Raw genomic sequence first — 15,228 nt, 5'->3', positions numbered from 1 at the left:
TTGATTATTCAGTTCGTATTTGGAGTTCAGATTCTTCTTCCCAATGTGTAGGACAGAGCATTTGCTATTTGAGATTTGGAGTTGCCCAAATAGGGAGTGTAGAGGAAACAGCATTCTTACTCGTGTGTAAGTTTCATTGTGTTCAATAAATAATTGTTGAAGGGGAAATATGTGGTGCATTACGTTCTGGCCAACCCTCGTGTATGAGCCACAAATGCATCTAGTAGCTTTACTTCCAATTCAGCACAGGAGTAAAAATGATTGTTATCAACCCAAGCATTGTCTGGTTTGTAATATCAACTGGGGGATTTTCATCAAATGATCCTACTTTTCCTTTCGATCTCATGCACGATGACTCCCTGGTGGTAGCAGATATGTGTGAGCGCTAGCAAAATGTGATGGAAATAAAGATTTAGTTGGTAGCGCTCATAGTTTTTACCCTATTTAACTGGAAAATCATGATTCCCGATGAATGACAATATGTCTCCTTTATGCTAGTTCTGCTTTTCTGATCCCAAGTGGTTATGGAAGAAAGCCTGTGTCCCAAATTCCAATTTTCTACTACTCCGAAATACCATTATCTCCACATGAAATGGCAATATAATAATGTTGAAATGCGGAATGTAGGAATTCAAATGTTCTCTGTGCAGAATATGATATTCAGATGATTGAGTCCTATCTTGAATAGCTTTTCTTTACTTCTTCTGGGTAATAGAGTTACAGCACTGGGGGGGGGGAACCTTGAAAGTTCATCTGTTTCAGACGATAATACTGAGATCAGTTCTAAAAATGCTATAACCAGCTAGACGTATATGCCTGTCTGCACCAATAATACAGCTGCATTATAATTTAATGAAGGTGACTCATATACCTTGAATTTAAATTCCTAGTATAGCATCTTTTAGCATTCGTTGGTATGAACCAAGACTGCAAAAAAACTAAAGATCTTAAGTAATACATAATGTAGCGGGTAAGTCAACAATGGTACCTCTGTAGTCTCAAAAGAAATTATAGTATTTTTAGGAGTATAAGATGCACCAGTCATTCACATCAAGGTACAGTGATACCTTGTCTTATGAACTTAATTGGTTCCAGGACGAGGTTTGTAAGGTGAAAAGTTTGTAAGACGAAACAATGTTTCCCATAGGAATCAATGGAAAAGCGATTAATGCGTGCAAGCCCAAAATTCACCCCTTTTGCCAGCCAAAGCGCCCGTTTTCACGCTGGTGAGATTCCCCTGAGGCTCCCCTCCATGGGAAACCCCACCTCCGGACTTCCGCGTTTTTACGATGCTGCAGGGGAATCCCAGCAGGGGAATCCCAGCATTGTAAAAATGGGCGCTTCACTGGCAAAGGAAGATCCAGAGGTGGGGTTTCCCAATGAGGGGAGCCTTCGCCTGGCAACGGAAGTCTGGAGGCGGGGCATCCCAGTGGCGGCAGCGGGATCGTAAGGTGAAAATAGTTTGGAAGAAGAGGCAAAAAAATCTTAAACCCCGGGTTCATATCTCGAAAAGCTCGTATGACGAGGGGTTCGTATGTGGATTTGGAAAATTGAGATAAGCGAGATTCGCATTAAATACAAACCTTGATCATTTTTCTTCTTCAAGCTTATCCTTCCTGTTCCTTAATTTTTCCATCTTTAAATCAATCCCTGCCTTTTATTTTATTTTATTTTATTCCCTTTTCCTTTTCAGGAGTTGGCTTGAAGGACAATCATTGCATAAAATTATAGCAAATAAATGAAATCATATTTTTTCTTTTCCCCTTCTCTAAGATATCTAATGTATTTATAATATTCCACGTAAAAATATAGTACCATTTGCTAAAAGAAAGTAGCATGTTCATTTTCTAGCTGAACCCTGAAATTACATTTACCACTAAGTGATAAACAGCATAAGAAACCAGGCAGAAGTAGAATTAACCGATATTTTCATTTTCCACACCTGCTGATCAAGCTGATCTACTCATCATTTTTAAGTTTATGCAACTCAATATATTGATCTCTTCCTGCTCATGACTGCTATGAAAAGAAATCTATGGGCTGCTCTGAATTAACATATTCTTTGCCTCAGTTAATAAGTAAGGCTGAAACCTTCTATAACTTCTATAAGAAAAGTAAGAAAGTTGTTTAGTAGTCCTTAATTAGTGAACTAAGGTTTACACAGACTTTATGTGTGCTGCATTCTTTGTGGTCCGTAGCTTGTTGTGGTTAGCTCTGGCCCAGCTCCTGCCCCTAGGACTGTGGATGTGGGGGAGACATCCACATGCTGCAGGCCTGTTTTGCCCCTGGTGGAATCTGCTGATGAAGGCTCCTCTGACCCAGAAGACAGGAGTGACAGGGAGGAGGAGAGTGGGGCAGACAGCTCAGAAGGAGATCAATTATCTGTCTCCTCCTTGGATTCAGAACAAGAGTTAATGATGCAGCCACGCATGCGGAGAGCGATGCATAGGCAGCAACAACTGAGAGATTATTATCAAAGAAAATGAGGCCACCTGTGGTTGGGTGGGGCTGTGGTAATTAGTGAGGCTGCTATAAAGAGCAGCCTGTGGGTTTGGCCATTGAGGAGGATTATCTGATCGTTCTGTTTCGTGACTGCTTTGCTGACTTTGACGTTTTGTGTGCTGATTTTTCCCTGCTTTGAAACTAAACCAGGGCAAAGTGTGTTTCACTTTGTGAAAGAAGAAGGACTGTGAATTGCCTCACAGCTGCAAGCTAAGTATCCCAGAACTGATAAGGGACTTGTACAAATTACCAGTTTGTTTGGAGATGAGTGCTCTTTGCTATCCCAAAAGAGCGCTTAGTTTATTTGCATTTTCGGTATAAAGAACATTGTTTTGAATTTTCAAACGTGTGTGTGTCTGAAATTTGTACCTGTGAATTTTCGGGAGGATTCTACCAGAGAGCTCGACAGAACATAGCTGGGGCAGAACACTAGCAAAATCAGCCCACTATTATCTCATTAGATCTCTTCCTAAAGTTTATCTTCAGCATTATGAGCAACTTCACCCTCTTATACATTTGTACCCTTTGGTTTGTTTATTCAAAAAAACATGAAATATGCTTTTGGGGTAAAGATGGGGTTGAAACCATGCATCACAAAGCCAAAGTGTCTTTTCAGAAGAAAGGAACTAGGCTGGTACATTTCAGTAATTCCTACAAATAAACAGATTTTGAAAATATCATCTATAACATTGAACAGTAATCTAATAACGATGGGGTGTAATTTAATATTCTGCCAGGATTTTCTTTTTTATAATTCCCCTTTGATTTACATAGCCCAGGAAGTTTGTTCTGTAAATTGTGTTGTTTATGTAAGTTGTTACATATTTATTCCAAGTTGACATTACAAATTTAATGAATTTCCCTTGGCTTTCCTTTGGAGCTGCTGTCATTGGTTGGAGTATTAAAGAAAACGTAAGGTGTGAGGCCCAAGAGAGAAAGCAATCACCTTCTTCAGACAGCTAGAGAAAAGGCAATGTGCAAAGAATGAAGCTGACACAAGCTGATAAAAGAATTTATTTGATGAAATAGCAGATATAGATGTAGATAACAGGGAAACGGCGGATGTAAAGATGAGAGAGGATTGCGTGGTCCAGGTTAATATGATAATTTTCCATTTTTCAGCAACTTTTAATTAGGAGAACTATTTTATTTTACTAAAGGAGAAACTGCATTTTTGAGAAATATATTACAACTGTTATTAACAATCTTATTCAGCCTATATAACCCAGTGAACCATCTAGAATCACTTAGTAATTACAATAGAACCTATACACTACTTCATAGAGCTTTGAAGCCCTCTCTAAGTGGTTTACAGAGTCAGTATGTTGCCCCCAACAATTTGGGTCCTTATAACTGACCTCAGAAGGATAGAAGTCTGCCAACCTTGAGCCAGTGAGAATTATTTTTATTTTTTTACTTGCATTTTTATATACTTTCAAACTGCTAGGTTGGCAGAAGGAGATGTAATTTACACAAACTCATACTGGATTTGCTAGACATCTAGTAACAAATGGGCTGTAGAACTCAGGATTCTTGGCTGATCAGTCAGGGCCAGCAGCTGCAGGATTACTAGAAGAAAAGTTGTTTATTTATTGCAAATATCAAAAAGTTGGGGGAAAGATCAAAAGCAATGGGAGAAAATATTATTTTACTGAAAGAGTAGTAGATCCTTGGAACAAACGTCCAGCACACGTGGTTGTTAAATCCACAGTAACTGAATTTAAACATGCCTGGATTAAACGTATATCCATCCTAAGATAAAATACAAAAAATAGTATAAGGGCAGACTAGATGGACCATGAGGTCTTTTTCTGCCGTCAGTCTTCTATGTTTCTATGTTTCTACCCAAGCATCCCTCAAGCTGACCACATCAAGCACACTGAAGACAAGAAGATGGTTTGCCTGAAAGCATGAACAGTTGGACATAGAGAAAATCGTACAAAATGAAAAAGCTAAGTGCTCTGGGATTGTCGAATTCAAACAGAGAAACATCTGCCAAATAACAGACCAAATGTAACAACTGTCAATAAGAAAGACGGAAACAGAATACCCTACGAAAACAGACTAACTATCCTGGATCTTGAAAGCTTAGAACTGCAGCGCCTAAAACAAGATTTAAGTATGGCCCACAAAATCATTCGCTGTAATGTCCTTCCAGTCAACGACTACTTCAGCTTCAACCGCAACAACACAAGAGCATGCAACAGCTTCAAACTCAATGTTAATCGCTCCAAACTTGACTGTAAAAAATATGACTTTAACAATCGAGTCGTCGAAGCATGGAACTCATTACCTACTCAATAGTGTCAACCCCCAACATTTCTCCCTCAGACTCTCCTCGATTGACCTCTCCAGGTTCCTAAGAGGCCAGTAAGGGGCGTACATAAGTGCACTGATGTGCCTTTCGTGCCCTGTCCAATTGTCTTTCCTTTCCATTTTATCATATATATTCTTCCCTTCCCACCTACTTCTCTTCCTCTTCACTTCTTTATTTTATATATCACTTAATGTCTATTCCCTTTCATATGTATTGTATATTGGACAAAGAATAAATAAATAAATAAATAAAATAAATAGTTTGGATAGTAGAGGTTGCAACAGCTGGGGCAGGGAGTCATTGCTCACAGTCACTCGTGCCCTCATCATCTCGAGGTTCGATTACTGCAACGCTCTCTACATGGGGCTACCTCTGAAAAGTGTTCGGAAACTTCAGATCGCGCAGAACGCAGCCGCGAGAGCCATCGTGGGGCTTCCAAGATTCGCCCACGTTTCTTCAACACTCCGTGGCTTGCATTGGCTGCCGATCAGTTTCCGGTCACAATTCAAAGTGTTGGTCATGACCTTTAAAGCCCTACATGGCATTGGACCAGATTACCTCCGGAACCGCCTGCTACCGCACGAATCCCAGCGACCGATAAGGTCCCACAGAGTTGGCCTTCTCCGGGTCCCGTTGACTAAACAATGTCGTTTGACGGGCCCCAGGGGAAGAGCCTTCTCTGTAGCGGCCCCGGCCCTCTGGAACCAACTCCCCCCGGAGATTAGAACTGCCCCCACCCTCCCCGTCTTTCATAAATTACTCAAGACTCATTTATACCGCCAGGCATGGGGGTGTTGAGATAGCTCTTCCCCATCGGCCATTACAAGTCATGCATGGTATGTTTGTGTGTATGTTTGGATTTATAATAGGGGTTTTTAGTTGTTTTTTATTATTGGATTGTACATGTTGTGTTTATTATTGTTGTTAGCCGCCCCAAGTCTGCGGAGAGGGGCGGCATACAAATCTAATAAATTATTATTATTAGTAGTAGTAGTAGTAGTAGTAGTAGTATTTGTTGGTTTTCTTTAAGTATTTTACAGTGATGCAATGAAACAATGTCAAGGAATAAAAGGAAGCCATGAAAACACTTAAAATATAAGACCATTAGAACTGGAATACTATCAGAGAGGAGATCGTTGACAGAATTGGTGCTATTTCCATTAACATTTGTGTTGATCATCTCAAGTGGTAGCCTCCGTGAAGATTGTAATAGCTTGGGGGCTGGTGTAATTGAATTGTTTAGAACTTCATCTAATAATACCTTGGACTTTGAACCCGGTTTGGTCACAACGGTGGATATATTTTAATATAGTTGACAGGCCAGTTAATAACCTGGCCATGGTATTCAGCATTAATTGTATCTTCTGAATCAGTATCAAGGACAATTCCCCATGGAGCACATGTCATTCCATGAATTGTGCTAGCCTAACTCTTCCTTTACAGTTGGCCACTTAAGTTTAATGAAACAAGGTGGCCTATAAAACGAAACAGGTTTCTGGCTGGGATATTTTTCATTTTCATTTCACTCAAGATGATGCCCTCTCACTCTTTTTAAAAAAATATATATTAAATTTTTAAACCAATACAAACACATGAAAGACATTAACAAATCATTCAAGTAACTGTTCTCTTACATTTCTGTAGCATCAGCATATCCATCTCAATGCATTATTATCTAACTATCTTATCACTAGTTTATTTATATATTAATCTTTACATAGTATTTACACAAAACTCTTATGACTATAAATTTCTAATTTCTAATTACTTATATACATATTTATTATTATTATTATTATTATTATTATTATTATTATTATGTCAGTACAACACAACAAATGAGATCACTATGCTGGATTTCGTATTTCATCACCAGTCGGGCGCTTCCCAAGCACCTAGGACTGCGTGATATAGTGGAGAATTATGTTTGCCGATCCCAGTAAAGCGGCCTTTTGCAATTGACAGATGGAGATTTTGTCAATTCCGATGGTTTTCAAACGTCCGCTGAGATCCTTTGGCACTGCGCCCAGCGATCCAAGTACCACTGGGACCACTTTCACTGGCTTATGCCAGAGTCGTTGCAGCTCGATTTTTAGATCTTCGTATTTCACTAATTTCTCTAGCTGCTTCTCCTCAATTCTGCTGTCTCCTGGGATTGCGATGTCGATGATCCATACTTTCTTTTTCTCCACAATCACAATGTCTGGTGTGTTATGCTTCAGAATTCGGTCAGTCTGAAGTCGGAAGTCCCACAGGCGTTTTGCTTGCTCATTTTCGACCCCTTTTTCAGGCTTATGATCCCACCAGTTCTTTGCCACTGGTAAATGGTAGTTCCGGCACAAGTTCCAGTGGATCATCTGTGCCACAGCATCATGTCTATGCTTGTAGTCTGTCTGTGCGATCTTTTTGCAGCAGCTGAGTATGTGATCGATTGTTTCATCTGTTTCTTTACAGAGTCTGCACTTTGGATCGTCTGTTGATTTTTCAATTCTGGCTTTGACAGCATTTGTTCTAATGGCCTGTTCTTGTGCCGCCAGTATTAGTCCTATTATTATTATTATTATTATTATTATTATTATTATTATTATTATTATTAGTATTTTCAAGCCATGCATACATTGATCGTTCTGGAATTCTATAGTAAGCCTGCTCATTTCTGCACAATCCAACATTTTTTATAACTATTTCTTCTTGGGGGGGTCATTATTCCATGTCTGAGCAAGTGCTAACCTGGTGGCTGTTAATATCTGTATTATAAAGTAATAGTTCATTTTAGTGTGTTATCCTCTCATAATTCCTAGAAGGTAAGTTCTCACTCTCACTCTTTCAAATAGCCTGCAAAGGGTACTGTTTCTGCTCATAACTGCGGTGGATTTTTCGTAGAAAAAAATTTCAAAGCAAAATTGGGTCATTTATTTTCTTTTGTGGTTTCAGGTCAAATATGGAAATTATGCCTTTGTTTGGGATGCTGCTGTTTTGGAATACGTTGCTCTAAATGATCCAGATTGTTCTTTCTACACCATTGGAAATACTATTGCAGATCGAGGATACGGAATTGCTCTTCAACATGGAAGCCCCTACAGAGACGTCTTCTCACAAAGGTAATGTTGTTTAGAAGAATACCAAAGTTGTTGGGAACTTTTGGTTTTGTTTGCGCCAAAAAATATATCACCTTATTTATAACTAAATGTATTGGAGCATAATTATGATGCATCCATAAGAACAAACCTTGGATAGTTTATATTGTAATTGACCATAAAGCAGTTCAACAGGATCGTGCTGATTTTGATTGTGGAGAAGGATGGCAATTGTCAACTTTTTACAAAAAACTTTTTTTTTAAAATGCTTGAATGTGGTCAGAAGACAATGATAAAAAGCTGGAATGCATAGTAAAGAGGCAGCTGTTGCAGTAACATAGAAACATAGAAGACTGACGGCAGAAAAAGACCTCATGGTCCATCTAGTCTGCCCTTATACTATTTCCTGTATTTTATCTTACAATGGATATATGTTTATCCCAGGCATGTTTAAATTCAGTTACTGTGGATTGACCAACCATGTCTGCTGGAAGTTTGTTCCAAGCATCTACTACTCTTTCAGTAAAATAATATTTTCTCACGTTGCTTTTGATCTTTCCCCCAACTAATTTCAGATTGTGTCCCCTTGTTCTTGTGTTCACTTCCCTATTAAAAACACTTCCCTCCTGAACCATATTTAACCCTTTGACATTTTTAAATGTTTCAATCCTTTCCTTCTGTCCTCCAGTCTATACAGATGGAGTTCATTAAGTCTTTCCTGATACGTTTTATGCTTAAGATCTTCCAGTAGAGAAGATTATGACAGTGGTTCTCAACCTGTAGCCCACAGACCTTGAGGGGAGGGGTGTAATGTCCTTGCAGAGGGTCAGCAAAGCCTTGAAGAAATGTTATGATTTAAATGTTGAGTTAAGTCTTGGAGGTCCATAGCCATGATCCACAGAAGAGCTGGTAACAGATTCGGACAGTGGGGAGATTGGGGAGGATCATCGTCTGTTCTAGTTCTAGAAACTAGTTCTCTGGCAGCGTTCCAAGTGAGATAAGGTTGGTGTTGATAAATATCCCTGTTTGCCAAGCCTTGCGGTCAGTGAATGGAAAGGATTCACAGTTGTGTAAATAAAAGAGGGTTTTGCTGGGACCAAGACTTTGCTTCATGCTTTCTAAGGAAGCCTAGATCAGAAGCCATCGTGAAAGTCACCTTTCGTTTTTTGGACCATACCCTGATCTTATGGGTGCTCACTTTGACTAGTTGCTTTATGATTGTTGTGGTTAGCTCTGCCCCAGCTCCTGCCCCAAGGACTGTGAGGGTGGATGTGGGTGAAACATCCAAATGTCACAGGCCTGTCTTGATGCCGACAGCTTCGGAAAGCTAATTATCCTCTGAAGAAGGGAGGGTCTGTGAGATGGGACCTTCAGAGGGGGGGGGGGGGGGGGCTGGCAGGCAGACCAGGAAGAAGCCAGTCATCATCTTCCTTATCTTCGATAGACTCTGATGAGGAAGCAGTGATAGACCCACGCATGCGTAGAGCTATGCATAGGAGAGAACAGCTTCGGAGGTATTACAGGAAATAATAGAGTCCAATTGTCCACCTGTGGTTGGGTGGGGTTCAAGAAATTAGGGCTGCTGTTAAATGGGCAGCGTGCCGGCCTCGCAGTGTGGAAGATTATCTGATCGTGCTTGTGGAGTTTGCATTGCCGTTCTGGATTTTCCCAGGACCTTGTGTTTGAATTTCAGGACTCTGAAATTCACGGCACATCTGACAATGTCTCGCGGCACACTAGTGTGCCGTGGCACACTGGTTGAAAAACACTGTTCTAGATAACTTAACAACTATCGTCCAGTCTCCAACCTTCCCTTTATGGGGAAGGTTGTCGAGAAGGTGGTGGCACTCCAGCTCCAGCGGTCCTTGGAAGAAGCCGATTATCTAGGTCCCCAACAGTCGGGTTTCAGGGCCGGTTACAGCACGGAAACCGCTTTGGTCGCGTTGATGGATGATCTCTGGCGGGCCCGGGACAGGGGTTTATCCTCTGTCCTGGTGCTCCTTGACCTCTCAGCGGCTTTCGATACCATCGACCATGGTATCCTTCTGCACCGGCTGGAGGGGTTGGGAGTGGGAGGCACTGTCCTTCAGTGGTTCTCCTCCTACCTCTCTGGCCGGTCGCAGTCGGTGTTAGTGGGGGGCCAGAGGTCGACTCCTAGGTTTCTCCCTTGTGGGGTGCCTCAGGGGTCGGTCCTCTCCCCCCTGCTATTCAACATCTACATGAAACCGCTGGGCGAGATCATCCAAGGACATGGGGTGAGGTATCATCAATATGCGGATGATACCCAGCTTTACATCTCCACCCCATGCCCAGTCAACGAAGCGGTGGAAGTGATGTGCCGGTGCCTGGAGGCTGTTGGGGCCTGGATGGGTGTCAACAGACTCAAGCTCAACCCGGATAAGACGGAGTGGCTGTGGGTTCTGCCTCCCAAGGACAATTCCATCTGTCCGTCCATCACCCTGGGGGGGGAATTATTGACCCCCTCAGAGAGGGTCCGCAACTTGGGCGTCCTCCTCGATCCACAGCTCACATTAGAACAACATCTTTCAGCTGTGGCGAGGGGGGCGTTTGCCCAGGTTCGCCTGGTGCACCAGTTGCGGCCCTATCTGGACCGGGACTCATTGCTCACAGTCACTCATGCCCTCATCACCTCGAGATTCGACTACTGTAATGCTCTCTACATGGGGCTACCTTTGAAAAGTGTTCGGAAACTTCAGATCGTGCAAAATGCAGCTGCGAGAGCAGTCATGGGCCTACCTAGGTATGCCCATGTTTCACCATCACTCCGCAGTCTGCATTGGTTGCCGATCAATTTCCGGTCACAATTCAAAGTGTTGGTTATGACCTTTAAAGCCCTTCATGGCATCGGACCAGAATATCTCCGAGACCGCCTCCTGCCGCACGAATCCCAGCGACCGATTAGGTCCCACAGAGTGGGCCTTCTCCGGGTCCCGTCAACTAAACAATGTCGGTTGGCGGGCCCCAGGGGAAGAGCCTTCTCTGTGGCGGCCCCGGCCCTCTGGAACCAACTCCCCCCGGAGATTAGAACTGCCCCTACTCTTCCTGCCTTCCGTAAACTCCTTAAAACCCACCTTTGCCGGCAGGCATGGGGGAACTGAAACATCTCCCCCGGGCACGTTTAATTTATGCATGGTATGTCTGTGTGTGTGACTGTTAGCATATGGGGTTTTTTAAATATTTAAATATTTTAAATCTGTCGGATTGCTTATGATTTGTTTTTTACATGTTGTGAGCCGCCCCGAGTCTTCGGAGAGGGGCGGCATACAAATCTAAGTAATAAATAAATAAATAAATAAATAAAATGAAGACGCTTTTTAAAATAAATGCTTGATGTGAAGAGGTCCAGTGCTATTGTATCTTCTTTTAAATAGCAGAGAATACTTCCAGAAAGCCACATCGATTTTAAAGATCTGTAAAACTATAATCTGAAAAGTCCTGCTTTAGTATTAAATATTAGTATTAAGATAAGGCAGCCGAGTTAAACCCTGACTTAGTCATGTTTGGAGTAGATCTATTTAAATAATTGGGAGGAGTTATTTAAGAAAACTTTATGGGATTAATATACTGCCATCATGTATATTTCTCCAATTCTTGGCTATTTCTGTGGGTCAGGCTCACATGCACAGAATTACACAACAAACAGTGTATATTATCTGTGCTGTTTGCTCTTTGCTGTTTGGCAAACTTCTGGGAGGCAGAGGTCTTGTTTTCTTGTTTTCCTCCCCCAAAACTAAGGTGCATCTTATACTCCGAAAAATACGGTACTTCTCTGCAAACTGTAAAAAGACTTTATATGGTTGCATAAATTGAATTTCTGGCATTGCTCTTTTTTTGAGATTAATTTCCAGTGGGTTTGGATTGCAGGGTTGACCTATGGAATTGCTACATTAGTCAGATTCTACAGTAAATTGGCATATATAACAGAAGCCTGTAATCAGGAGAACAGTTATTTCAAAACTAGAGGCTATGGAACTAAGTAATTAAGCCTTGTTTATATTTTCCAAATTTACATCATCAATATTCTTATCATTTTAATTGGGATAGGGTATATATGGTTATGCCTAGCACTTTTGTCTATTGCTTTTGTATGGGTCTTGCTTGCAATACATAAACAACAGCAAATTGGAAGGACGAGTAGGCACAAAATAGCAGAAGAAAACCTGAACATCTGGAGATGCAAACCACAGCTTTACTTATTTCCCATAGAGGTGTAAATCACGCCCTTGAATAAATTTTGCATTGCCTCATGCCTCTTTCCAAACTGCTCTTAGAAATATGCATATATTATAATATTAGCACATATTCCGCAACAACAGCTTCAGCATAAGGTCTCGTGCTGAGCAGCCATAATTTTTTATCATAATAAGATTGTAGTATGTGTTACACGTCACAAAGTGGCTTTGTTTTAAATCACAAGGTGTTTTTGTTTTAAATGTTTAGGTTTTTCTCAGACTACTCTTTTAAACAAAGAAATATTTTATCTGACTTTATTAACATTGTTTTATAAAGAAATGGATTTAAAAACAGCAGAAGTACATTCCTTGCACTGCAGTTGAGCCATATTTATTAAGTTTATTACTTTCAGCCTCTTTAACAGCCCTTTGTTTTCATGTGATACACAGAAAACAAGATAATTTTGTTACCTGTTTTCCTTAATGGCCTAACTCTTTTTTCCTCATCTGATATCATGAAATATATTATTTTGTGTTGTGTTGTGTTACGTTATGTTACATTATATCAGAGTTTGCTGCACAAAAATCCATTTTCAAAAGCACACACATATAATTCATTCAGCTGGATTCATTAACTTCTTTATAAAGATAGTGTATATATATATATATATATATATATATATATATATATATATATATATATATATACATACACACACACACACACACACACACACACACACATCATACAACATCACAAGTAGATTATTTCTTTAAGTAAATACAAACAGGAGAGTTAGTTTCATTTCAGCAGAACAGACAAGCACAGAGTGGATTAAGAGTACAGAGTGGACAGAGAGCAGAGTGGGGTGAACTGAGCCACGTGCAGCCTTAAGCTACGTTTCAGTTTCAATTTTCTGCACAGACTCAGAAGTGTTTAGCTCCCATTGGCTGACTTAGTTGCTATGCCTATTCATTGGCTAACTTGGTTAACATGGTTCTCCCAGTTCATGAAATATTATATTATTATATTATATTACAGTATATTATATTATATTTGTTATGTAATTATATTTTTCATTATCATTATTGTTAGAGTTCCAAGTAATGTACCCATAGAAAGTAGAACTCTGAGTTAGGAAAATTCCTCAAAGAACAATTTTATTAGATACATCATATTGGCACATCTAGTGAAATCGCACTCTGAAAAATTCCCACAGTTTTCACCTAATTAAAAGATAAAAATTTCCTCTTCCCCCAAATCACTGGTCATGCTTTTCAGTCAAAGTGCTGGCAGATTGCTTGGTTAATTTACTCCTCCTCTGGCCAGCTACCTGTGAGAATGTCCTTGGTTCCCACAGAAAAGCTTTAATGTTTTGGCTACAAATACCTACAAAATCTAAATATTTTCCCCTTCCCTCTGTTGTGTAATAACCTTGAAGCTTCTAAAATGACCTCGACTATGTTTACTTCAGAGTTGACGTGTGTGTGTGTGTGTATCTTATATTATCTAGTTTGGTCCTTTGTTTTTCATGTCTAGATGAAATTATTATTTAATTATTTAATTGGATTTGTATGCCGCCCTTCCCCAAGGACTCAGGGCGGCTCACAACATATACAAAAAGACAATAGTAAAATCAATCCAATTAATATAGATAAAAACAATCCTTAGAAATCTAACTTTAAAAATTTCCATTAAACATTCCGTCAACAAATTGTACTGAAATTATTCGTTGATCGGGGGAAGATCTAATAAACACAGGCCTGGTGACAAAGATGAGTTTTTAAGCTCTTTCGGAAGGCAAGGAGGGTGAGGGCAGTGTGAATCTCCAGCTCCAGGGGGAGCTGATTCCAGAGGGCCGGGGCCCCCACAGAGAAGGCTCTTCCCCTAGATCTATAGGGTGAAAAATTAAAGATAATTCCAATGGAATATTTACATATGGTATATATTACTGTGCATGTACATATGGATAAATAGCGTCCTCAAAGCATATAGCACTTTTGCAATAAAAGCACAAGCATCAGGGATTTCTGTTCACCATTCATGTTTTTCCTATAATTTAGCCCTGAGTGCCCTATTCATCAAATGCACATGTATTTTTTCTATACATTTGGAAATCGATGTAGGGTGCTGATTTTCATCTGCAAAAAAAAATAAAATGGATTTAGTCTAGTGGCTCACTTAATATTGGGATGAATCCCTAGATGAGCAGATGTTTGAGAAAACTCCAGAGTTAGAAGAGACTAAAGATGAGGGTTATTAGCATAATGAGAAAATAATTAGATGATCAGTATTGAAAACTGAGCCTTAAGAGACCAAGGGGCCTTCGCTGCAGAAAGGGCCAATAGGAAGGTGGCTGGTTTTAAAGTGGAAAGCAGTTTTGAAGCAAGCAGATGGATTGATGGGAAGCATTCTTGGGAGAGAGGGTTTTCATAGCTCCCTTGGCACAGTTTCCCCATGACTGCTCTCATGTGGGTTTTTCAAATCATCCTTTGCCTCTCTGATGAGGAAGCTGCCTCGGAATTCTAAGTAGCAGCAAAAAAAAAAAAATTCCTCGGTGGGATTGGCAAACATTCACTCCGATACTTCAAATTCTTATGTATGAAGGAGATCTGTTTGAAATGCATCAGTGAGTCATGTGTTCCCTCTTTTTTAAGATAGGAGGAGGAAAGGCATACTTTCTTTAATATGAAATCTCTCTCTGTCTGTCTCTCTCTCTCTCTCTGTCTGTCTGTCTGTCTGTCTGTCTGTCTGTCTATCTATCTATCTATCTATCTATCTGAAGAAGAAAAAACTTCCTCCCTTGTCCAGCACATTAAAAAAACAGGGCACGAAATTGACTTTGAAAAAACTAAATTACTTTCCAAAACAGAAAATGTATACAGAAGAATAATTATGGAAGCCATAGAGATAGAAAAACACCCCCTCAGCATGAACAAATGAGATGACACGTCCCGCCTACCAGCCTTAAACAAAAAAACATATCATAATCATCACCATGTCAATCCTTCAACTAAATGTAATTCCACCAACCAATCAAATAATTAAAACATAGTCACCCAATCTATTTGCTACATTCAAACCAAATCTCCACCCCCAACACTATATATAAGGAACAAATGGCAGTTGCAAACATTC

The 15,228-nt window shown here is 40.2% G+C and overlaps 1 protein-coding gene across 1 annotated transcript in view; it reads left to right on the top strand.

The window, feature by feature from the left end:
- GRID2 (glutamate ionotropic receptor delta type subunit 2) overlaps positions 1 to 15,228 on the top strand; it is a 616,736-nt gene that overhangs the window by 502,239 nt on the left and 99,269 nt on the right. Inside the window, exon 13 of the mRNA XM_070756691.1 lies at positions 7,754 to 7,920. Within this exon, the coding sequence (XP_070612792.1) occupies positions 7,754 to 7,920 (167 nt within the window). The remainder of the gene's footprint in view (positions 1 to 7,753; positions 7,921 to 15,228) is intronic.

This window comes from Erythrolamprus reginae, chromosome 7 (assembly GCF_031021105.1).
Source record: "Erythrolamprus reginae isolate rEryReg1 chromosome 7, rEryReg1.hap1, whole genome shotgun sequence".
NCBI lineage: Eukaryota > Metazoa > Chordata > Lepidosauria > Squamata > Dipsadidae > Erythrolamprus > Erythrolamprus reginae.
Note: the sequence above shows the minus strand (reverse complement) of the source record. Positions and strands in the feature narration are given on the sequence as shown.